General features: G+C 38.0%; 1 protein-coding gene across 4 annotated transcripts in view; it reads left to right on the top strand.

Moving 5' to 3' along the window:
- Positions 1–324: 324 nt before the first annotated feature.
- LOC137281614 (serine/threonine-protein kinase 26-like) overlaps positions 325–25,209 on the top strand; it is a 71,170-nt gene continuing 46,285 nt past the window's right edge. For 2 of the 4 annotated variants that reach the window (XM_067812962.1, XM_067812956.1), the window contains exon 1: positions 325–612. In XM_067812962.1, coding sequence (XP_067669063.1) covers positions 577–612 — 36 coding nt within the window. In that variant the 5' untranslated portion in view covers positions 325–576. The remainder of the gene's footprint in view (positions 613–25,209) is intronic. The other 2 variants (XM_067812963.1, XM_067812958.1) reach the window with 1 other exon arrangement.

The raw sequence follows: 25,209 nt of genomic DNA, 5'->3' as shown, positions 1-25,209 counted from the left end.
TAAACAGTCCGAACACACTGGATGACTTTCTACGCCCGGTATTTCGGGTAGATCTTAATGACAGTGTAAGAATATTACCTGTCGTCGGCAATATCAAAAGGAGGTGCTCCTTCTCACCTTTAGGTCAAAGGTCAACAAACTTAAGTAAAGAATGTCAGTTTTAAAATGTATAATATTTCTCTTTGTAACGCACAAAGTAGATACTTATCTATCTTATTAGGGAAATGTAGTGATTTAGGTAGCAAAAAGTTGAAGACGAGAGCTGTATCAAAATGAAAGTATGTTTGTGTCGGACTATTTTCCCCCGCGCAGTGGCTCAATTTTATATAGGCACACCCAAACCAAGATGGCGGCAGTCATTCGATGTGGACAAGTGGTCACCAAACATGGAGCTACGTCGTGAACTGTGGGATTATAAGCTTATGTTTACATTTGGAACGATCGTTTAAGGTCTGGATAGTTTATTAGTTAACGCAGGATATTGGCCATACCCTTCAGCCAAAAATTAGCGTGGTAGTTGTGCACTGTCATAGAGCTTACCTTGACGGAATCTGATTTTGAGAATCCTGTTACGGAATGAAAATGGCTGGACACCAGCAGGTAAAACAAAATGTAAGTACTTTTCTATGTTTATTTAATCAATTTAGACACTTTGCATGCTTGCTTCGTTATTTTCGTGTATGCTGGTGCGTTGGCTACAAAGAAACGAGGTCCATCTTCGAAACGTCCCCTCGAGACAGGTAGAGGAAGACATATTTTTACTAACTGGGACAAGTTGTCACCTGAAGAAAGAAGAGGTCGTCTGACACTTTATAAATAACCCAGAATGGGCGATAATTATTATAAGTAAATACTTCTATGTTCATATTTTGTTCATATACTCAACAGCAGTTTTTAGACCATTAGTCTAAGGTATCACTCTTGATGATTAGATTTGTTGACATTTTCATGACATTCGCCACAATATAGGGCAGGGCCTATCTTGCCACTGTCAACTTCTGATAGTCCGGAGTGCGTTTTGATAAATTAAACAGACAAGGATGGGTCAAATACTTATTGAATTATGTAACATGTAAAAGTTATGTGTCATCAGGGTCATGTTGTAAACTCTTGATAGCCATTTTTTCAAGTCACACACAACTACCCTTACTAAGTACAACTCTGTCCTGCTTCAATGATAATGATATGCAGGGGTGTGTGTTTAGGTTCCTACTGAATTACTTGTGTAAAGGCTTGTGTTGCTTTAATTTTCACTCTCTTGTTCATCACCAATGTTTTCTGGTAGGGAAAGACCAATTACATATAAGTTTTTCAAGTGGCTTGATAACAAATGGAAGAGATATCTGAACTGCAGATAATTTGGAGGGAGTGTGAAGGACAGGGTAAGGTACATATCTGATAAACATTAAATACTGCCATGCTGAAATCCAGGGTTCAGTTGCCAGCATCATAGGTACACAGTATGAAGCCAAATATCTGGTGTCCTCAATGATATTGATGGCATAGTGCTAAAGCGGCCTAATAACCTAATCAATCACTCAAATGTTTCATAGTACTTACTCAGGTTGTAAAGCTAACCTCACACAGTCAAGTCATTTTGTTCGTCTATGCACAGCCTGAATCCATCAAGATTAAGTTTGGTCCAACAACTTGCCTAATAACAATCTTTATTAAAACTCTGAAGTCTGCAGAGATTGCTAAGAAACAAATTGGAACCACATTTAAGTCATGATGATTCGAATGTCAGCATCTAGACTACAATAACTCGAAGTACCTGTTGGTCTCGACTATTTCTACCATCATAGACATATGTATGTCTCAAATACATCAATAAGTCAAATTAATTACTTGATCCCCAGCTATTTGACTCATCGGGATTTGACTGTATGTCATGAGGTTTTTCATGGGGAAAATACACCAGCATCTTTGGCCAAATCTAAATATGCTGAACGAAGGAATATGTCAGCGTCATTCCTGGCCTTTTACCCAGGTAGTAAACATCAGTGATCTGCTTGGCTTTGGGCTTTCTATTGGTGAAGATGGGGATTAGAATTTGTCAGATATGAGGTAGTTTATGTTGAACCAATTCCATTATTACCTTAGACGCTGTTAAATAAACAATTTGCCATGTACCGTTCTAATAACTGGACATGCTGTTGTATTATTATATTCTCTTAGATAAGAATAGTTTCTGCCATGAGTGATAAAATTTCAACCACCAAGTAGAACAGATTGATCCAAGAAGGACAGGTTGCTCCTAATGAATTTATCTTATCCCAGTGACCCAAAAGTAGAGATGAGCAAGATTTGCTGTACAGAGTTGCATCCCTTTGTCAGCTGTGTCTCATACAGAGTGGTAATCTGGTATGTTGGTTACATAACAGAAAGGGTCCTTGAGCTGTGTTGCAGTTAGCATGATCAGTGCTTCCAGCTGTATTGGTATAATGCTGGCCAATTGGGCCAACTACCCTTAAAAATTACAAACCACTTTTGAATTTCCACAACCTAAACATGTTAAATGTATGCTGGTTTGTTGGGGTTTTTTAGGTTTCTTTAAATCTACTTGTGCAGTGTTCACGAATAGTGTCTGACCCCCTGACAAATCTGGCAGTTTCACCAGTGGTCAGATAGAAATCACCGACCTCACAGCCCCAGTGTCTGACTGAATATTTCACAATGTTTTTGTGTGAAGCTGTTATTTGCGGCATCTGACACTTGTTTGCAGTTTAGAAATCTTGTATTTGTTTTCACATAATGTTAATAATTTCAATGCAAGTTATAAGAAATGTTTAATCTGAAATGCTTGTTTAACTTTATTCTGTGGGTCTTGTGAATTTTCAGTATGTCAGACAGACATCTGTAACTTACAGTACCCAATGTCCTGTTACTTTGAAACCCATTGTGAACACTGTTAAACTAGGAGATTTTCATCATTATATTTTGAGATTTCATTCAACTGTTCAGGTAAGCATGTGCCAAACTAGGCGTTTAGGTTTCCATATTTCTTGGTCCTGCTATCAGTTAAATTCAGGTGATCTCTACAAAGACGAAGGAATAGTATTTAACGAGAACTGAAGAATTTTCATTGAAATTTGGGAAATTTGAATGGATATTCTGCAAACTGTTGATCAAGGTAAATGCCTATGCAGATTTCTGTTTCTTTATTACATATCTTTTCTTTGTGAAACGGTCCAAATAGTGATAACGTACAGAACACACCCATGTTCCAAATTCTTCATGTTCGTTGGATCCAGGGAAACTTGCTTAGGATGGCAGGCTGGTGTTAATTTCTACCCTGTGTAACATATCCTTCAAACCTCCTTTAAAGGACCACTAAACTCAATTTTTTGGTACTCTTTTTATCGCTGCATATGAAAGAGTTCTGATTAGTCATAAACCAAACACCATTTTTTTAAAATAAAAAGTTGTGGTTAATTAATACCAAGCGCTTAAAAGTTGCTAAAAAGCTGTCTGCTTCTCTCTCGCCCGCAAACGAAACCACAGACACGGATACGTAACACTGTCGCCAGAGAACCGGAAGTGACGTAATAGAAGGAACGATTTCCAATTAATTGTATAGAAAATATGTAGCAAGCTCGTCATTTTGCTGATTTCTCGACGTCGCCAAAGACATGCCAAATTGTTGTGTTGCCGTAAATTGCTCCTGGAGGTCAGGTAATGGTGTCACTATGCACAGATTTCCACCAGACCCCGTAGTTTGTGCTTAAATTGGTTGTTTGTGTGTGCAAAGCGAGCATGTAGAAGCCTGTGGTATATACTAAATTGGATGGTTCGCCCCCTACCACGCTTCCAGGATAGAAAATGCTAGTTTAAGTTTCATCGAGTTTATAAAATTAAGACTGCTTACTACACATTGCTGACCAAAAGGATTTTGCATGAATATAATGCTTTCTTCATCGAACGTGAAGTTGTGGTCGAAACGCCAATATTACCGTAAGTAATATTATATCGGCACCCGCCTCGATTCACTCGAAGAGTGAAATTGTTATGTTATAACCAATGTCATGTAAAATCCTAATGTCCATCAATAAAATACATATTTTACTACAAGTGAAAAGTAATTTTGATTTTGTAAGTCGGTGAAAAGAAACTTAAATAGCATTTAGCTTCAAGCAGGGCACGGCCATTTTTGAAAATGGCACGGGCTAAAAATCGGTTAGAATTATTGAGATTATGGTATGTTTTCGTCAAGTTAGAAGATCCAAACTACTTTTTACCAGTAGTTGAATGTGTATTTGCATCATGGCCAGAAAGATTTTGCATGACACAACTTGTAACATTGATTTCTTCCACGGAAGCAAGGTGGGGGTCTAAGTGACATTAATATTGCTAATTATCTTGCCCTCCACCTCGCTTCCAGGAGTGAAATTGTTAAGTTCTAAGCAATGTCATGCAAAATCCTATGGTCCATCAATTAAAATACATATTTTACTACCAGTAGAAAGTAATTTTGATTTTGTAAGTCCATGAAAACAAACTTAATTAGCATTCATTTTCAGACAGGGCGCCGCCATTTTTGAAAATCGTGAAGTCACGGACTTAAGTCCATTTGAATTAATGAGATTATGGTTTGTTTTCATCAAGTTAGAAAATGCGAAACTACTTTCTACTAGTTGTTAAATATGTATTTGATTCATGGCCAAAAGGAGTTTGCATGACATAACTTGTAGCGTAACATAAGCGTGGTCTGGGTCGAAGTGAAAATACTGCGCGATAAATTTCTGCACTTGCTAAATTTACTTGGTTTGTAAACGTTCACTCACCAGTATGTAGACACTTGTCAATATACGTCTTTATATTTGGTCTCATGATCCTAATTACTTTATAATCATACTTTTATGGATTTTGAAACTTAACAGAAAGAAGCAATCTGCGAATGTGTAACAGGAATGTAATATGTAGACATTTTATAGTTTGCCTATATGAATCATAATTCGCACGCACGCCCTAGTGTGTGTTGTCTGTATCATTACAACTTCATGATGAAAACAATGATTCCGTTGAAAGTTACGACAATAAAAACAAAAGGCAAATATTAAAATTAAAACAAATTAAAGTTATAGGAGCAATGTCAGGCTCTTACCTTGTTTGAGGAATGTATCCATCAATATCCACAAAAAAACGAGTGATATATAAATCATCTGCAGATTTCCCAAGTGATGTGTCTTTCAACAATCGAATATACGAAATGTATCGATCCAGACACAATAAATGTCAAATGGGGGCCTTTGTCAGGTAATCTAAGTGGCGTTACCACTAATTGTACCTTTTATAAATTCATTAACTGAGCATCAAGCGAATGATGACAAATAACATGTAGGTTTATACCACCTAACATGGATTACAACCTAGCGACGCCAAGTGATTTTGACAGAATCGTCTATGAAAACAAGGGTTGTAACTCGAAAACTAGGCACAGCAGGAGACAAAACTAAATGATAGTAGATTGTGAGAACATATAGCTTTCATTTTTCACAATAGCTTTCGCGATTACGGGTTTGTACAAACCTGTAAACGAAATAGTTTAACCCCCAAAATGTAGATGAATTCTGCACAGACCCTCATTTCTATACCTACTATTACGTCATGGAGACGCGCCGCTCTGATTGGTTGAAATTTCGTTTGCAGCTGAGAATTGTGCACTGTTGACAAAAAGGTCGATTTAAGGTAATTAAAGGTCGAAATGAGCAGTTTTAATGACGGGGTTTCATTTATAACGATGTCAGCAAGTGAATTTGCATTTGTACCCTATTAGAGTATATGTGACCTTTAAGGCATGAATAATAGTGGCAGTTGTGATAGTTTATCCAAAGAGAGATACCGCAGAACACACCCTGAAATTGTGAAAGATGTTTTCAGTTTGATCCATCTTTATTTTTATGCACTCAGATGCTATTCTACGCACTGACTGCAGAAGTATTTGCACATAAGGTCACAATCTTTGTTCAAGATTAGGACACTAGTTTTATGGCAAAGGTCATAACTGCACTCATGTGACACATGAATGTCACAATTGTCTGGTTGTGACAACTGAGCAACCACATATGCTTTTTTGAATGTCTTTGACTCTTTTTATGTTAACAGTGCTTCAAACTTAACTGTAAACACTTTGCCTCTTCATTTGCTAAGAGCAGTGTAAAACCAAACCATACTTACTTCTCTTCAATTTTCCAACTGTGATGTACTTTAACTTATCTTCAAAAAATAAAATTATGCTGTAATAGTCGAAGATATTTTTAAGAGTTCTAATTAGTCTATTTTCTCCTGTTTTTTATTTTCATTTTTAATGATTGCTTATCTGTAAAACCCCCCAAAAAAGGAAGTACAGAAAAAGTGGAAATGAAAAAGTCTTATGAGTTTTTTCTGCATCATCTCCCTCTTTTGTATACCAAATAGATTGATCAGGTAGCAGTCCGAGACTCCCAGTTGTGTAAGAAGTCACACTTCACTGTACACAGAGATAACTGATAAGGAAAATTTAAACCTCTTTCCTGGGGTTGTGCATACCTCCTCAGAGGCCAATTTACAACTCTGAGTGATCAATACAAGTTTCCAAGACACAATGAATTTATTGAAGATTTTCATGTTCATCATTTTTCATTTTGTTGTGATTACAACTAACGTTACAGCTTTGGAATTGGCACTCATTTTTCCTTAGTGACATGACTGGTAATGAGGAAGAAGAGGTTTATTTCTCTGACATTCACGTAATCTGTATCATGATCTGATTATAAGGTATATAAATACAATAGCTCATGATGCAGTGAATGCTCTGTGGATTGGGAAGAGGTTCAAAACTTATTTTAAAACCCACTTGCCACAGGGCTGAGTTATTTTCCACTATTCCTGATTTTTTTTTTACATAATCATGACGATATAATTATGAAACTATAAATCAACAAGGCATTTGATGTTAATGTTTACTGGATTTTTTATCATAATATGATAAATAGCAAAGAAAGATAGCCTTATCATTACTAAATATAATAGCTACATTTTGACTAGATATGCAATGAAATCCAAGTTTATTTGCAATTTGGAACCGTAAGCGGAGACCCATAAAGGTCCAGGATAGAATATATCTTTTGCATCTCATGCTTGCCATGAAAGGCGGCTATGCTTGTTGTAAGAAACAATTAATGGGATCGGATGGGCAGGCTTGCTGACTTTCTTGGCACGTCATGGGTTCCCATTTGTGCAGATCGATGCTCAAGCTGTTGATCACTGGATTGTCTGGTCCAGACTCAAATATTATACAGACCACCGCCAAATAGCTGGAATATTGCTGCGTGTCATGTAAAACCCAACTCACTCACACACCATAAGTGGATATTATCTTGTAGCCCACGAACAAGTAAGATACCATTATTTGAATATCCGAAATGAAAACTGACTCATCCCGGGCGGCGGGTGATGGGATCTTTGAACCCCTAGGATTGGGACTTAAGGTTCATGGCCTGTCTTGTCCAGTACGGTATGTGTAGAAAAGCTATATGGGGTGGTGTTAAGAAGAGCTAAAATTCTAGTAATCTGTTCCGCTTTGTCCTTCCTGCCCAGATTAAGCCAACATGATATGATTAGTTGTTCAGTATGATAAGGTATAATTGTAATATGGTGAAGTTGTGTTAACCTGCTGCCTCTCTTACTGACAGGGCTTGCTAAACACACAATCACAAATTTCCTCAACGGGGAAAATGATTATCGATGTCAAAAGTTTGGTCATCAATAATGTCGTACCTAAACTGTTACCATTAAAGAACATTTTGATTTACTAATCATAGACTGCTTCTGAATTATGTCCAGGACAATGTTTGTTTGAAATCCTAACTATGTGAACAATATACTTTGGCCATTTTTTGTTGAAATATTTTGTTTGATATTTATCTGTTTCAGTTAACTATTATCAGTCTTTGTGTATTATATCCATTATAATAATCCAGTTTAAAGCAACAGACACTTCACTTCCCAGTTGGAGATCTGTAAGAATTGATTAGTACATGCAGTAGTATTAGTAAGACACACATTGTTTTATGTTCCTTGGTTTTTTTTGTTGTTTTTTTTTCAATAAACCGTCCAGACTTCCTGAATGTATACATGCTGAGAGAGGTCATGCCATGTTTGTGAAGAACACAATATTAAAAATGTCCTTGTTACAGTAACATGTATGTTAACATCTGTTTGGTGTGATGATGTGTCAAGTGTCAGTTGAACTTAGGGAGGAAGTGAAAATAACATTAATATTTTTCCTTACATATTTTCAAAGGAAACTTCCTTACAAAACTTTTTAAAACAAAATGCTAACTGAAGACCCTAACTGATTTGAAAGATATTTTATATCTACTATATGAAGTACAGGTGTATAAATAATGAGTAAAGCTTATATGGAAATACCTATCAACTGAGCTTGTAATAAAATTGTTAGACTAACGTAAGTCAGTTTTGGTTGAATTTATGTATCATTTATCATTTAATTTGCTTTGTGTGTTTGTGTGCTCTGCAATTAGTGGTGCTTCACTCCAAAGATACAGGTTCATTTCCCCTCATTAATACAGTGTGTCAAACAATAGAGGGGGTCCTCACTGAATTTGATGAGTCAAAACACTCCAAAACCCTCTCTTGGGTCAACACTGCTTAACAATGCACATCCAGAGATTTATATAGTCCTTTTTAGAGGCCAACATTCAGCCGCAAGTCTGCAGTGCAAAATATACAAATTCAATTTTTCACACTCCCCAATTCTTCTGGATTTGGAAAAAAGAGAAGATTGAAATAAATAGAGTTTTTGTCCAATATTACATTATCCTTCCTTATTTGCCTACTACAGGCACTTCATGTGGGATCCAAGATACTTCCATATGGATATAAAAACATCTGTTTGATGTTGTTTAAATGAAGTCATATCCCTCATAGCATGAAGATACCCATATGTTCATATGCAATGTATTTTCAATATGACCAGTTGGTTATGACTGAACACAACTAGCTACGCAAAGTAGGAAATCGTAGGCCTCCATTATTGACTTTTCTTATCTCGAAGGGCCCAGCCGTTCATAGTAAATCATGCATGTTATTATGTGTTCTGAAATTAAGCTGACGTTGTTGGGGCCAATTCTTACTCAAATGGATTTGAATTGGCCGTGTGTGGGATTGTTGTGTTGTAGGATATCTCTTCCCTTCCCCCCTCCCTCCCCCCACAAGCTGGACATTCTGATAATGTAATGTTTTATACATTAAAGATTGGATTTGCTTGGAAAGTAATTGCCACCCTTTGCCTATGCAGCAAATATTTATTGCTACTGCACTCTAATCATGTTTAAACATTGGTACTGCTAGATAAGACATGGGATGTTACTATGCCGGTGTCATGTGGAGCATTGAGTGTTTGGTGTCTTGATAAGTTGAACATGTTCTGGCTCACTTGAGGAATTGTGGTGCTTGTTGAACACCACTTATAAGTTCAAAACAATCATTGCCATTGATTGAAATCGTGAGCATCGATCTGTAAGACTGAATCTGTGTACAAGACTACAGCCGGGTTAGAACTGGTCTTCAGCAACCATGCTTGTTGTGAAAGGCAGCTAAGGAGATTGGGTGGTCTGACTCACTGGCTTGGTTGATAGATGTCATTTAATCCCAGTCTCATAGAATGGTGCTTATGCCGTTGATCACTGGATTATCTGATCCAGACTCAGTTATTTACAAATCTCCATCATATGGTTGGAATATTGCTGAGTGAGGTGTTAAACAGCAAATCAACCAACTGTATGACAGGAGGCAAGTATCAACAAGAACATGCATCAACAAAAGGCATTAAGTCTGCCTGCCTGCCTGCATTATTTTTTCAGTTGGCTCTCATGGGAGGTATTTCTTTTTGATGTAAGTTATAACCCAGGGCCTAGATTTTCGAAGCTGTCCTTGCACTAAGATAGTCGTAAGTGCCATACATGAACATTAACTTACGACTGTCTTAGCGCTAAGAGAGCTTCAAAAGTCTAAGCCCAGATCTTCAAACTGTTAAAAACATCCAGGTAGTCTAGCGGTTATAGTGCCCATCATCACTCTGAAGACTGCTTTACAATTACCTTCGTATACACAAAGTGGGAAGCCCCTCTCTGACATACGTTTTTATCACTAAAATTGAATAACAATACTCACTCACTCATTATTTACTGAAAGTGGCAACACAAAGAAGCATATTCAAATGTGCGTTAGAGTTGGGATAGAAATTTTTCAGCTTCACAAAGTTTAATCAAGTATTATCTCAATCAGGGGAAAATAAAAGTATTTATTGTAAAAATAGTAAGACAAACATGTTGAAAGTTGTATTATTTGTATTGTATTACAGGGTTCGAATTCGCTATATAAATTCTGCACCAGTGCAGCTACAAATTGCTGTATGAAGCTTGAATCTGTTGCTGGACTGCACCAGGTGCAGTTTGAAATAAACTGTCATGTTACATTGATTTGAAAGATGAATGAATAAAACGAAAAGCAAATAGTTTGAAACGTTAGCAAAATGTAAACAAAGATTTACTTCCACATGTTAAAAATAGTTTAGACGTAAATAACAGGCTTTGATCATTTGTATATCGTCATAAGAATGAACCAATCACAAATGCTTGCTTCAGTTCGCTGGCTAATGTACATAACGTCATTGTTGGTATCAGCCAATGAAAGTTGGAATACTGTTAGCTCATATGTCTCCGGGTATTTCCGTCAGAACTAGGTAGAAACTGTCGTCACCTAGAAACAAAGTCTTCCAGTTTCGTGTATACTGTCTCGTGTAATGACACAATATCTCGACCAGTGGGACAGTCAAAAATAGCTACTTTGCTGTTGAAAAAACAGTAGCATGTTCAGATTGTGAAGAAAGCAATGTTGGTGGAGATAGGCCTAAAGACACCACGGCAAGCCCCAGTACTGTAAATGTTGAGGAGAAGTCAACTGACGAACCATGTGCAACTACAAGTATCGGTACGAAGGGGAAACGTGCGAGTTCAGAAGAACATGATCATAACGAATTGAAGGTGAAAAAGCCAAAATCATATTGATTTAGAAATGAATGGCATACAGGCAATAAATGAAAAGCCTTAGAGTGATTTTCCAAAGCTTTTGGAATTATTGTCAGTTGGCAGGAGTTGACAATGTGGGCATGAACTATGCATCAGATAAAGAGGCCAGGGAATTCATTGAGTTTATTAAGGAATGGATAATGAGTGAAGTTGTTTCTGAACTAAAACACATGGAGTTTTTCTCAGTGTTGTGCGATGGCACTACCGACTGTAGCACAATGGAGCAGGAAACAATGTTTATCAGATACTTTCATCAAGGTTTGCCAAAGTCAGTATTTGTTTGTTTGTCAAAAGTTACAAAGGCTGATGCAAGTCACATCAACAATGCAATCATGGAAATGATGCATGATAAGTTGGGGTTTGACTGTGATCAATGGAGACGGTTTAGTGGGTGTGTGGTTTGATGGTGCTTCAACAATGATGGGGTGCAAGAGTGGGGTCGCAACACGTATCAAAACTTTAGTGCCACACCTAGTTGCAATACACTGTTGCTCTCATAGACTGGAATTTGCAGTAAAGGACTCTGCAAAGTCAATCCCCTACATGTCAGTGATGAATGATGCTCTGTACAACGTGCACAGTTTCTACAAATATTCAGCTAACAGATGGGAAGGGCTTAATGCAACAAATTTCTTTATTAGTTTTGTTGAAAAGTATTTTGCATTTTGAGCTTGTTCATTCTTGAATAAATGAAAACAAGCCGACTATTTTGAATTGTTTTATTTTAGTGTCATTGCTACAAACTGTGTAAGTCAACAAAATGAAAATGGTGCAGTCTTATTCTCTCATGTGCAGTCTGGATCAGACTGTTAACTGCACTTGGTGCAACTTGTGAAAAAAACCAAATTTGTACACTGTTATTATGCCAAGATAGGATGAGGTTTATAATTAATTGTCATGATACATTCTTAGACGTTAGCATTTCGAAAGTTCAAATGCATGTATCATGTGCATTGGTTTTAGAGTTAAGGTAATTTAACCTTTAAACAGTTGAGTTTGTTTATCCAGGTTTTCTTCCACGAACCCTATTCTGATTATACTTGTCATGCACCCTTCATTTCTTCCTCATTATTGATAGTGGAATGTAATGACATTGTCAATACTGTACTGATAACAGTTTGATTCTATGCTGGTATTGCAATGTTCACAATGGTGTTTCAAAGTAGCAGGACATTGGGTCATGTAAGTTTCTGGTGTCTGTCTGACCTACTGAAAATTCACAGGACCCACAGTATAAAGTTAAACATTTCAGATTTAACATTTCTTATAACTTGCATTGAAATTATTGACATTATGTGATAACAAACATAAGATTTCTAAACAGCAAACAAGTGTCACATGCCACAAATAACAACTTCACACAAAGTCACTGTGAAATATTCAGTCAGACATTGGGACTGGCAGGTTGGTGATTTCTATCTGACCAGTATCTGCCAGATTTGTCAAGGGTCAGATACTATTCGTGAACACTGGACAATAACGTCATGAACATTGATCAACTCAATTGGGATACGATATTTGGATATTCATGAACACTGGTATTGCTGGAATATTACTAAAAGTGATGACCCGTGAAGGTCCCGGGGTAGAATAGGCCTTCAGCAACCCATGCTCGCCATGAAAGGTGACCCGTGAAGGTCCCGGGGTAGAATAGGCCTTCAGCAACCCATGCTTGCCATGAAAGGTGACCCGTGAAGGTCCCGGGGTAGAACAGGCCTTCAGCAACCCATGCTTGCCATGAAAGGTGACCCGTGAAGGTCCCGGGGTAGAACAGGGCTTCAGCAACCCATGCATGCCATGAAAGGTGACCCGTGAAGGTCCCGGGGTAGAACGGGCCTTCAGCAACCCATGCTTGCCATGAAAGGTGACCCGTGAAGGTCCCGGGGTAGAACAGGCCTTCAGCAACCCATGCTTGCCATAAAAGGCGATTGTGCTTGTCGTGAGAGGCGACTGACGGGATCGGGTGGTCAGACTAGCTGACTTGGTTGACACATGTCATCGGTTCCCCATTGCGCAGATCGATGCTCATGTTATTGATCACTGGATTGTCTGGTCCAGACTCGATTATTTACAGACCGTCGCCATATAGCTGGAATATTGCTAAGTGCGACGTAAAACTAAACTCACCCACTCACTCACTAAAAGTGATATATAACTTAACTCCCTGACTTACTTTGCTAGTCTTCCACACTTCCAAGGAGGTGGGGTAGCCTAGTGGTTAAAGCTTTGACTCTTCACGCCAAAGTCCTATGTTCAATTCCCCGTGTGGGTACAATGTGTGAAACCCTTTTCTGGTGTCCCAAGCAATCATATTGCTGAAATATTGGTAAGCATGGCGTAAAAGTCATATTATTTTAATAACATCATTCCTTCCAAGACTATTGTTGTTGCCATGGCTTCGAATGAAAAACACTCATGTCTTTTTATTTTATCATCATGTTAGTTATTGTTATAAGGACTGACACTTGTCCAAAAAGGTTTAATAAGTGCATATTGATTATTACTTCAGAAGTAATGTGTTTCAAATCCTTGGTGTGAATATTTGAAATGTTTTAATCTATAGAAGCATATCTTTAGATAACAGTGAAGGAAGAGTCATCGCATGGATGGAACGAGGGCTTGGTTTATTTTCTTCAGCTGCTAAAATTCACAACAAATATTCATGTACCATGTGTACTTGAAGGGAGTTAACTCTTTTTTTAGTCAAATTGTGTGTAAGTGTGATTACTTCTTGATTAAGGTCAGCTGAAGAACATTATCTTCAGACACATGTAAATTAAGTTTTGGATGCCTTTTGCAAGTCACAAATGCCATCTTTATTTATCAGACAATCTTTGTTGACTCTCCTCTGGGCAAACACAGGAGTAGATATGAAGGCAGTGTGATTTGCGGGTCCTTGTGTTCTTGGGGCTTCTAAGACAAGCAAGGTTTTGTCCATGGGGTTGTGGTGGGAAGGTGATTCACCGTGTGTGTTTCCACAGCATGACACTTTAGGTTGGCACAGTGGTCATTGTTGTGTAACTTGTGTTTAGAGCTTGTTTCATACGTTCATGCCATCCGTTTAAGTTGGTATTTTGACTGGTGGCCTGTCCTGAAGCAAGATTCAAAACCTTACTGTCAACACTAACATGTTATGATGTAAGGCTGGCCTAGTGGTTAAAAGTGTTCACTGATCACACAGAAGACCTGAGTTTGATTCCTTCCCCCGCGACTCACACCAAGATGTTTCCTAGTCATTGCAGAACATAACACAAACATCTCTCTCTCTCTCTCTCTCTCTCTTTCTCTCTCTCACTCTCTCTCTCACTCCATACTGTCACTCAATCTAGTGTTCTGAGTGGTTCACTACATTTATCCAACATGTCATACAGATGTTCAGCAACATTAATACACAGGCATTTACAAGCCGCCAATTTCTGTGTCCTGTGGACACAACAAAATTTATCAGCGCATCCACAGATGCACAGAAAAAGTAAACAATATTAGTGAATCGTCTGGTTTGGGGGGCTTATTTTCATCGTAATTTTTTTTTTCCAACTTTGTTGAATTGGCATTTTTGATGATTTGCATACCGAAAGGCATCAGAATCTGCAGAGTCATGTTTTAGGTTACATGTGACCTTTAAAAATTATATTGAAATATGTTATTAGTGAGGAAAGTTTGTGAAGGCTGAAACAGTATTGGCTTTTCCTTCGTGGAAGGTTGTTGAATGGAATTTATTGTGCTTCTTGGTTCACTTTTGGCGTTCCTCTCTGAATATCTTGTAATACACTTTTTAGTTCCATAAAAGTACTGTAATACTACAAAAAGACATTTAACAAAACTGCAAATTGTGGTGGAGTGGCATTACATGCGGTTGAAGAACTTTCATACAGCATTGTATGGAACACATCAGATCCCCTGTGCTGAATGCTAAACCCATGTATGTATAGTCATGACAGTAATTCTATCACAAGAGGCAAGTCTAGTTAAGCGAACACTACAGTAACCCCACTCTTAGATTACTGTTCATGTTTTGTAGAAATTATCATTTGTGCTATTAATTACTAACATAGAGACTTAAGCAAGTCTAATCAGACCATACCTCTTCTGTTGTGAGAGAGCCAACAGTTGATGAAGACCATATGTTAACTGCTTTGCTGAAACAAATGTATTGTCAGAATCTGTGTCACTGGACCAGGGCCCATCAACTGTATAATTGTCTCCATGCTTACAATCAATAACGGTACCATTAATAACATTGAAATTGGAGCATAAACTCACAACCTGAAAGTACCCAGCACATCAATAAATTCCATCACTTTTGATAGAACAAGTCTGGATTGATATTTCCCAAGGCAGGCTGGGGACTCATTTTGATCTAATGGATGCTATTGTTGAACATATTTTTTTCTATATCCGGATGTTGGACCATCAGTTTGGATGAGTTGATGGTGATGATCTCTCTTTTATTCCACGCATAGTCTGATTGAGAGTGCCTGTGTAAAAAGGGTGTGCAGCCTGGGTTACGAGGTGCAAAGCCATAACCAGATCCAAAGTGAAAAGAATGGAACCTTTGATTTATAAACACATGTGTCATCGCCCTCACACTCTGACCTTGTGTGTGGCCTTACATTGGGTTGCAGTTTACTCCCTTGTATTTTAAGTATTTGCCTATATAAATACATGATGTATGTGAAAGAATAATTTAGTAGTGTGGAAACAATCCAAGTTGTCTGTTAAGTCATACACTGGGTTTGACAAAAAAACAAAAAACAAAAAAATGTGTATTTAGAACACAAATGTATAGAAGGATGCAGACAAAAATATATTTTCACATTACATCCATGCACAATAAGATTAATGACAAGAATGATTGAGTTCCTCTTTATCTAAGTGATTGCTAAGTAGTATAATTTTCAGCAGCGTGATAGTATATGCTAGCTCTTGATTTGAGACTATATCATAATTTAGATGTCCTTCATTCATATTTAACTTTTTTTCCACATGAACTCCTCTGGCTCTCTATTTTCCTTTCCTCGAAATAATCAGAACATGCTATCATTATCTGCCCAGAGGTTCAACTTCAGAAATGTTTTTAGAAGCCAGGTGCCACTGGGCAAGCGACTTTAAGAAAGTAACTTATCCAGACTGCTTTTCCACTTGCTCTTATTTTTTTATGACATAAGGCCAGACCAATTTTATTTCTTGTATTACAGGTCCGTCTGCCATATTTTTTCGAGATTGAGAAAAAAAAATTAAAAAATTTCCCCCGCTCAAAAAATAAAATCTTAATGTTTTTATTGGCTTAAAATGTAAACTCACAAGAAAATATTTTTTAGGTTGTTTTTTATTCATTTCATAAATTGCCAAAAATATAATATTTTGAATATTTAGAAGGAATATTACTTTAATTGGAAATTTTTAAAAAAATATTTTTCCCCGTCTTCCTTTAGGTTTTCTGAGGACACAAATCCGTAAATCAAGAAATAGAATTGGCCTGGCCTAATCATGATAATTCAATTATGAAAGAATAAATCAACATGGTATTTGGCGTAAATGTTTAGTGGTCTGTTTATTGAAAAGTGATAAATTGCAAAGAAAGATGACTCTACTTTGTTATCATTTGTGAAATATAATAGCTACATATTGAGCAGTTATGAAATGAAATTACATTTGTTTGCAGTTTAAAACTGAAACCAGAAATTATCTAGTAACCCACGGACCAGTGAGGTACCTTTATTTGATTGAAATGAAAAATGAGTTGTCGTGGGTGTGGGCAGTGGGATTTTTTAACCTCTGCCTACCCATTCCTTTGAGCAATCCACATAAATTTATGATGTATTATAAATTTAGATATGTATTTTTAAAAAGACACCCCCCTCTTTGTGACTTTACATCAATTTCAGTAGGCCTCAGCATTAGCGATTGGATTTCTATTTGCAGAAATTGCTTCACTGAAATGTTTTATTCGAGATGCAGGGTTCAAACAAGTGGTTTAAGTCATTCATAAGATGTGTATGTCATTATATACTCATGATCATTTTCTGTGCTGCTTTAGGCCTACAGTTTCATAGTAACAGGGTTCTATGCGACACAAGTGTGCGACCAGTATTCACAAATTTGCAAGTAAATTCACTGTGTCCAGACGTACAGTATTTGCTCTATGCACAAGATATCGATGACTTTGCTAAGTGTTGGGTGGATTAATTCATAGCAATTTCATGCATCATTTCATCTGCCAGGCCATATAATCAATGATTCATTCAAGACCCTGAATAATTATCAAAACATACTTCACAAGACCTTCACACTGTCTACAAGGACCCCTAAGTTTCATAATTATTTTATTTTAGTATAATTAGGGTCTGCAGGACCTCCATGTTTTTTGAGTGGTGATAAAATCCTGTGTTAGTTTAAAGCAGTAGCGTACATGAGTGCGAATTTAACACTGTTGTGACAGCTGCATTGAAGTGCCCCACCTGGAATGCTGACTGACACAGAATGTCACCAATAGTCAATTCTGTATTGATCTCCCTCAACATGTGAACACAGGCACTATATGACATGGTGTTAGATTGTTTCAACCTGTGGACTTTGTACTCTGAATTGGCAGTGAAATATTTGTGTATCTTTGCTGTGTGCTTTATTTTGATGGCATGCCACATTATTAGTGTGTATCAGTTGAATGAGGCGATTAATGGAATCTGGTGGCCAGACTTGCTGTTTTGGTCATCATATCCCAGTTTTGTAGATCGATGATCATGCTGTTGATCACAGGTGCGTTTGGTCCAGACTCACTTATCAAAAAAAATCCTGCTTACATTTGGCTGGAATATTGATGAGTGCTCCATTAAACAACAAACAAACCAAGTGTATCGGTCAATAGATTAATGCAGTTTTGAATAGTAATCCATAGTATTTGGTGTGTGTACTAGCCAGGTAGCAAGTCATCAGGCCTGGCCAACTGATCCTGTAGGAGGTAAGGTTGCTTGGGGCGTCTAGAATTCCAAGTTTGGGGCTTCATAGAAGTGTGCTGGTACTCAGTGGTTGGGGGATCTCCCACCCACTCACTCATCACTCAATGATTATGCCAGTAAGGCATTATTCTACTAAGGCTATGTAAAAAAATTAAAAGCTGTTCATGTTGCTTGTAAGGAGGACACTGAGGCTGCCCAGTAACCTTATATTATAAGTTACAAGCAATAATTCAGTCATTTTCGTGTTTAATATGTGATAGCTATTTGTACTCCAGAGTATATGTATATGCAAATGAATTTGCCTTTATTGATTTAACAACATGTTTCATTTGCTAAAGAGAAATGTTAAATCTGTCTTCAAGCAAATTTCATTTGTATGTAACAAAAAGAAAATGATTTATCAGTATATGTTCAGCAGCTGTTAGTGTTATCTCCAAGACAGCTGGTCAAATTAAGTTAAATTGTTGATAACCCATAAATCAGTTTCATTTGACTGGTGAATACATTGGTGTATCAGTGTTGTAGGCCAATGTATTAGCTAAAGTTTGAGCCTCATGTTTTGATATTATCTGCAACAGCTATGTTACATAATGGATTTTCGTCACATGGTTACCATTTGGATAAGATGTTCAATCAGGTGACGACAAGGGGCAGCATTTGCAGTGTAGTGTGCAATCCAGCGCAAACTGAATGAAACATTTGTATAGATGTTTTTTCAGGGATGTTGACCTAGTTTGAGGTGCACACAATGCTGAAGACGGTTGCTGAAATATTTTTAACTTGATATGCATCCTTGTCACAATTGTTGGAAAACCTGTGAAGATCTGGGATGGTTTTCTGCAACGTGTTCGTCGGGACGAACAGATCGCAGGTGGTACCATTACACAGGTGGAAAAGTGCTGACATACAAACAACTGTGGCTTGATGATGGGCATTAAGAGTGAAAGGTTTTGATCTTTTGTTTCAAAATGGTGAAACACTTTTAGAGTCAAAATTAGTAACAAATATTTTCCTTAGACATGATTGAAGGAATAAAAGCCCAAATTTAATCCAGATTTGTCATTTCTTCCTTTGTCTTTTGTGTTTATGTTAAAACTATACAGTATTTGACAAGTATTTGACACAAACTTGTTCAGAATCTGCCCCTTTTTTGACATTTTCTATCAAGATAAGAAACAAATCGTCTACAGTAATGATTTTTATCCGTTTCAAAGGTGAGGTAGATTATACAAGAGATTGTATTCATGCTAACCCAATTTCCTTAACAAGCTCCCCTCATCTTTGCATCATCTTTGCACACGAAGCAAACTACCTGTTGATTACATGTTTACTTAGTCGACTGCATGAGGAGCTCCTGGCTTCTCCGACAATATTTTCATTGTATGGTGTAGATTCCAACAGTAAGGGTACTTTGTTGGGCCACAATTGCTGGACACTATTCTACTGTGTTATCCGCATTCTCCGACATAGGTGACACGATTTCTGCATTTGTATAGCCGACATGGTCTGCTGATTTCCAGCATAAACTGAGCTGCGGTGTGGAGCATATCACCTGAACTCTCAGATGGGGCCCGTTAATTGAATCTTCTGTGCCTTATTTACAGTATGTGTGTAGACTATTGCAATCAGGGAGAATCGGGCCGTGTGTTTAACGTCTTTGAGTTGCAAGGCTCCCAGCAAGTAGGGAGGGTAAACATTCTTGCCATGCTTGCAAGCCCAGTTCTGAGTGGCTGACATAGCAGGGCTTGTTTGTAAGGAGGGCTGTGAGTGGTCATTACTGGGCTAAGCCAGCAGGGCCAGGTCACCTGTGTTATGTCACTGCCGTCTGCACATTGGATGTAAATAAAAGCATGGAAAATGTTCTGGTAAGTGAACACAATCAGCCTCGTCTTCTGGCGTTCTTTATACAGAATATCAACAATTTGTCAGCTGTTTTGACTGATGTTGTAATGATTTGTTTGAGAGAAACGTTAGAGATTTGCCATGATGAATCTGGTAAGAATGTTTTATGGATACAAATTTCGAAAAGAACATTTTGTTATAAATGACAAAAATTATTCATTTATTATGCCTACATATATTTTAATGTCATCATAAATAAGGTACTGAAAACAAATAATGTTAATGCTTATTGTATCAATATGATGAATGCATATATATAAAACTGTGATTTATGTAAATATTTTTGTTCATGTGGTGACCACTATCATCATAAGAGCAAGAATAAGACTCAAAATGCCAGACATGAAACATGCCGTTGGAATAATTGCTGAATTTTTCTGGTCATGAAAAACGTATTTTCCATGTTTTGTGTTTAATTATGTGTTAATTATTATGAGTGGCCATGAATTTCTTTGTGAAGATTTTTCTTATGACAGGACATGGACTGCATTAGAATGCAGAAATATATTATTGTTTTGGGGGCATTCCTGTACGCTGTAAGCAAGAAGAAACCTGTGAAGGTTCAGGGTACAATAGGCCTTCAGCATCCCATGCTTGCCATTAAAGGCGACTATGCTTGTTGTAAGAGGCGTCTAACGGGATCGGGTGGTCAGACTCGCTTACTTGGTTGTCACATGTCATTGGTTCCCAATTGCACAGATCGATGCTCGTGTTGTTGATCAGTGGATTGTCTGGTCCAGACTCGATAATTTCACACCGCCGCCATATAGCTGGAATATTGCTGAGTGCGACGTAAAACTAAACTCACATGATCCAGACATATTAGCTCCTAAGTTAAAGACCTGTGAAGGTTTGGGGTAGAAAAGGCCTTCAGCAACCCATGCTTGCCTTTAAAGCAACTGTGCTTGTTGTAATAGGCGAGTAACGGGATCGAATGTTGAGGTTTGCCGACTAGGTTGAACACACGTCATCTGTTCCCAGTCACGCCAATCGATGCTCTTGCTGGATTGTCTGGTCCAGACTCGATTATTTACAGACTGCCGCAATATACGTGGAATATTGCTGAGTGCTGCAAAACACTAAACATACTCACTCACTCACTCACCATAAGCTAGAAGGAAAGACTGTTGTGATAATGCTTTGATAGTCATTGCTGTGTTTAAGAAAATTAACCAGTCCAATATCAAATGTGTATTCTTCGCAAATGTTTGTGGACTCTTCCTTACATAATCTGTGTTGCACAAATACCACCACTCTAATTGTGTTAACGTGAAAGGGCACTAGCTATGCTGGGCATGTTTTTAAAATGAACTGAAGCAAATAGTTATTAAGATCATCTTTTGATGCAGGATGTTTGAGTTCGACAGGGATGTTTTCTGTGGTATGTGACACAGGAGGACACAAGTGAATGCACAGATAAGTGTAAGGGGTGCAGATGCATTTCAGATTGCCATTTTAACTGTGTCTGAATTGGGATGTGTCTTGGAAATATACATGTCACATACAACATTTGTTTTCTGAATGAAACTAAAAAATTGTATACAATCTTAGTATGAAACTTTGCCTGTGCATCAGACACATTTCACTTGTGGCATTTGAATAATGCTGTGTTATTTCTCATAAAAATATTGTATATGGTTGCATGGATTATTCAGGGCTTAGAACCAGTGATCAGCTGGCAGTAGGGACAGCTGTCTAGGAAACTACCCAAAATAACATAAATGAAACTTTGCACACTTAAAGATTCTTATCAAGACCTAGATTGAAAATTAGTACCACACACGCTATTTTCCTTTTAAGGGTTACTCCCCTTTTATCATATATTGTTACTTAGTTCTGGCCATAATGTTCCAATAAATTCATATCATTTACTCCAAAGTGAATTCCAGTTTGTCTTATGGCAGCTGATAGTGAAACAAGTGTTGTCATTTTATGTTTTTATATTGTGTATGGAACAAGGTAGCAACTTTATGCTTCTTTACAAAGAGTGAATGCATTTTACACTGTTTTTTTGTAATATTTGGGAAATATTCATGGTGGGATAGTGTTTTCTCCAGAGTGTTTTAGAAGGGTGCTGTGCCCTGACCTTTTCTTCTGGCACCCTGCCCCTTTTTGTACTTGCTAGTTGTGATGGAGCGCAGGAACAGACTGAGAGTCATCAACTGTAACAAGCATCTTATGATCAGCCTAAACACTGAGAGCCACATTGACACCGACTTGGAAGCTGTTGTGAAAAGCTTCCTGAGAAAAAAAGCAAAGGAGACTGTAGGTTCATAATACATGAGACTCGATCTGATCATTTTGTCTTGGTTTTCATTGTGGTTTGTGCCCTTTTCAAACTAGGGTACCCTTTTTTGTAGAAACTTCACCCTGCCCTTTTTGTGGTCTGGAGGAAACACTATGGAATACCAGAAATGGGCTTCAAACATTTTGCCCATGTTAAGGATTCTGATCTGGGTTTAACCACTGGGTTGCCCCTCCGCCTGCACTTTTACGGAACAAAGGGCAGAAACAAGGACATTAATATGTCACAATGGATAAGCAGTGTTCCCTTCTCAATGTAATTAAGACAAACCCCAGGTACAAATTTTGTATTTATTTCTAAACATGCTGTTTTGGAGCCAGAATGGTGATGTCAATTTCATGAGGACAGCCCTGTGAGTCATTTGTGTTTATTGACTGAAAAAAGTGCTGGCAATTGATTGTATTTTGTTCAGATCCTCTGTTCTGTCCTCAAGCTCACGTTTGACTTGCAAACACGAAATCTGCTCTTGACACGACTAACATTATGCCGCTGTCTGAAAAGATGCCTGTGTCATCACTTTAGCATGTTTTGTCGAGGGAAGCTCACTTTAGACATCCAATATTGACATGCTGGGTCGCTATCACAACATGAATTATGAAGTATATGTTTTTGTTATTTATGCAAGTAACCATTGTTTGAGACTGGCCTCATGGCAGCTGGAAAAGAATAGGAAAGAAAATTTTGAGGGAATGCAAACATATTTCTTTCATTAAAATATTCATAAATATTTATGTTCGCACCATTGTTACATAAAAAGAACAATGAATACATTCCTGCAATAGCATGTTCCTAAAAGTCATGTGTCCATGAAAAATAGAGGTTAATAGCCAAAGTAATTTCAGACTTTATCATGTTTGTCAAGGGTTGCTGAAGTGGCTGGTGCTCGAGAGCAAGAGCAGAGATACATTCAGTCAAGAAATACCTGCCGATTTTTGTTATATTTCGTTCTCATGTCAACAGGCGTGATGGGGAACTTTGCCTGTTCTGACATTTTCATCAAAATATGGGGTTTCTTTCATGTGTTTTGAGGGATGGTGAGGTAGCCTCGTGGGTAGAGTATTGGCTCAATATGCTGAAGACCTGAGTTTGATTCCCCCACATGTGTAAAGTCCATTTCTAGTGTCCTCTGCCATAGTAATGCCAAAAGCAGCATAAATTTTAGCTCACTCATTCACTCACTTAGTCACTGACTCAACCAGTAACTCGTTCTAAGTGTTCCATATTTTGAATATACCATATCCATATCTTGGCGTAATACATTTGTCCGTTTTGGATAACAATGTTTACTGGAACACGATCAAGATTATGTAGTAGGGCTCATGAGTTCATTTTAACAGTTGTAGTTTTTAGGTATATATATTTTAAAAATAAAACACTAACAGCAACAAAGAGCTAAGTATTTATGTTCAGGAAGCTAATAAAGCTTGTCTTCTTGCTGTCTGACATGATTTTTTTGCAGTTTTTGCCTGTGTAGACATGTAGTGTTCAAGTGATATTTTTGTTCAGGTTGTTTACATGATGCAAGATCCATACCATTGACTGGCCAAACACTTGTGTTGGTCAAATAAATATAAAGACTCCCTTCTCACATTCCTGTGGCAAAATCCTGTCTATTTCTGTCCATTTAGACTCCCGACCAAGGCACTAGACCATTAAGGCTAAATGTTCTACTTGTGCACTGGCTTATGGACTTTAACACATTGTGACAACCATGGCAGATCTTCTTGGTCTGGCCGCCCTTGTACAAAACAACCTTAGCTGTAAGATTACCGTAAGTCTATGTTCAGTTAGTCTTCCTGATGTTTGGTGTTTAAAGTATTTTTCAGGTTTGTTTGCTTTTTTTGCGTAATGAATGTATTTTTATCAGTGTGTCGCAGTCTTTGGGCGGTAAGTATGGTGAACTGCTTCTCATGGTGATGTCAATGGTTAGATCGAGTTAGATTGCAATTCATCTATCTGGTTTTGAGCCAAGCAAACTTTTGGGATGGTTGGGTCTAGCTGAAGTTGGTGGTTGGATCTAGGTGATGTAGGTGGTTGGTTGGATCTAGGTAATGTAGGGATCTTAGTGATATGGGTGGTTGGTTGGTTCTAGGTAATGTGGGTATCTAGGCGATGTGGATATCTAGGTGATGTGGGTAGTTGTTGCATCTAGGTGATGTGGGTATGTAGGTGATATGGGTATCTAGGTGATGTGGGTGGTTGGTTGGTTCTAGGTAATGTGGGTATCTAGGCGATGTGGATATCTAGGTGATGTGGGTAGTTGTTGCATCTAGGTGATGTGGGTATGTAGGTGATATGGGTATCTAGGTGATGTGGGTGGTTGGTTGGTTCTAGGTAATGTGGGTATCTAGGCGATGTGGATAACTAGGTGATGTGGGTAGTTGTTGCATCTAGGTGATGTGGGTATGTAAGTGATATGGGTATCTAGGTGATGTGGGTGGTTGGTTGGTTCTAGGTAATGTGGGTATCTAGGCGATGTGGATATCTAGGTGATGTGGGTAGTTGTTGCATCTAGGTGATGTGGGTATGTAGGTGATATGGGTATCTAGGTGATGTGGGTGGTTGGTTGGTTCTAGGTAATGTGGGTATCTAGGCGATGTGGATATCTAGGTGATGTGGGTAGTTGTTGCATCTAGGTGATGTGGGTATGTAGGTGATATGGGTATCTAGGTGATGTGGGTGGTTGGTTGGTTCTAGGTAATGTGGGTATCTAGGCGATGTGGATAACTAGGTGATGTGGGTAGTTGTTGCATCTAGGTGATGTGGGTATGTAAGTGATATGGGTATCTAGGTGATGTGGGTGGTTGGTTGGTTCTAGGTAATGTGGGTATCTAGGCGATGTGGATATCTAGGTGATGTGGGTAGTTGTTGCATCTAGGTGATGTGGGTATGTAAGTGATATGGGTATCTAGGTGATGTGGGTGGTTGGTTGGTTCTAGGTAATGTGGGT

The sequence above is a fragment of the Haliotis asinina genome, chromosome 4 (genome assembly GCF_037392515.1).
Source record: "Haliotis asinina isolate JCU_RB_2024 chromosome 4, JCU_Hal_asi_v2, whole genome shotgun sequence".
Classification (NCBI taxonomy): Eukaryota; Metazoa; Mollusca; class Gastropoda; order Lepetellida; family Haliotidae; genus Haliotis; species Haliotis asinina.
This window is presented reverse-complemented; position numbering and strand designations above follow the sequence as displayed.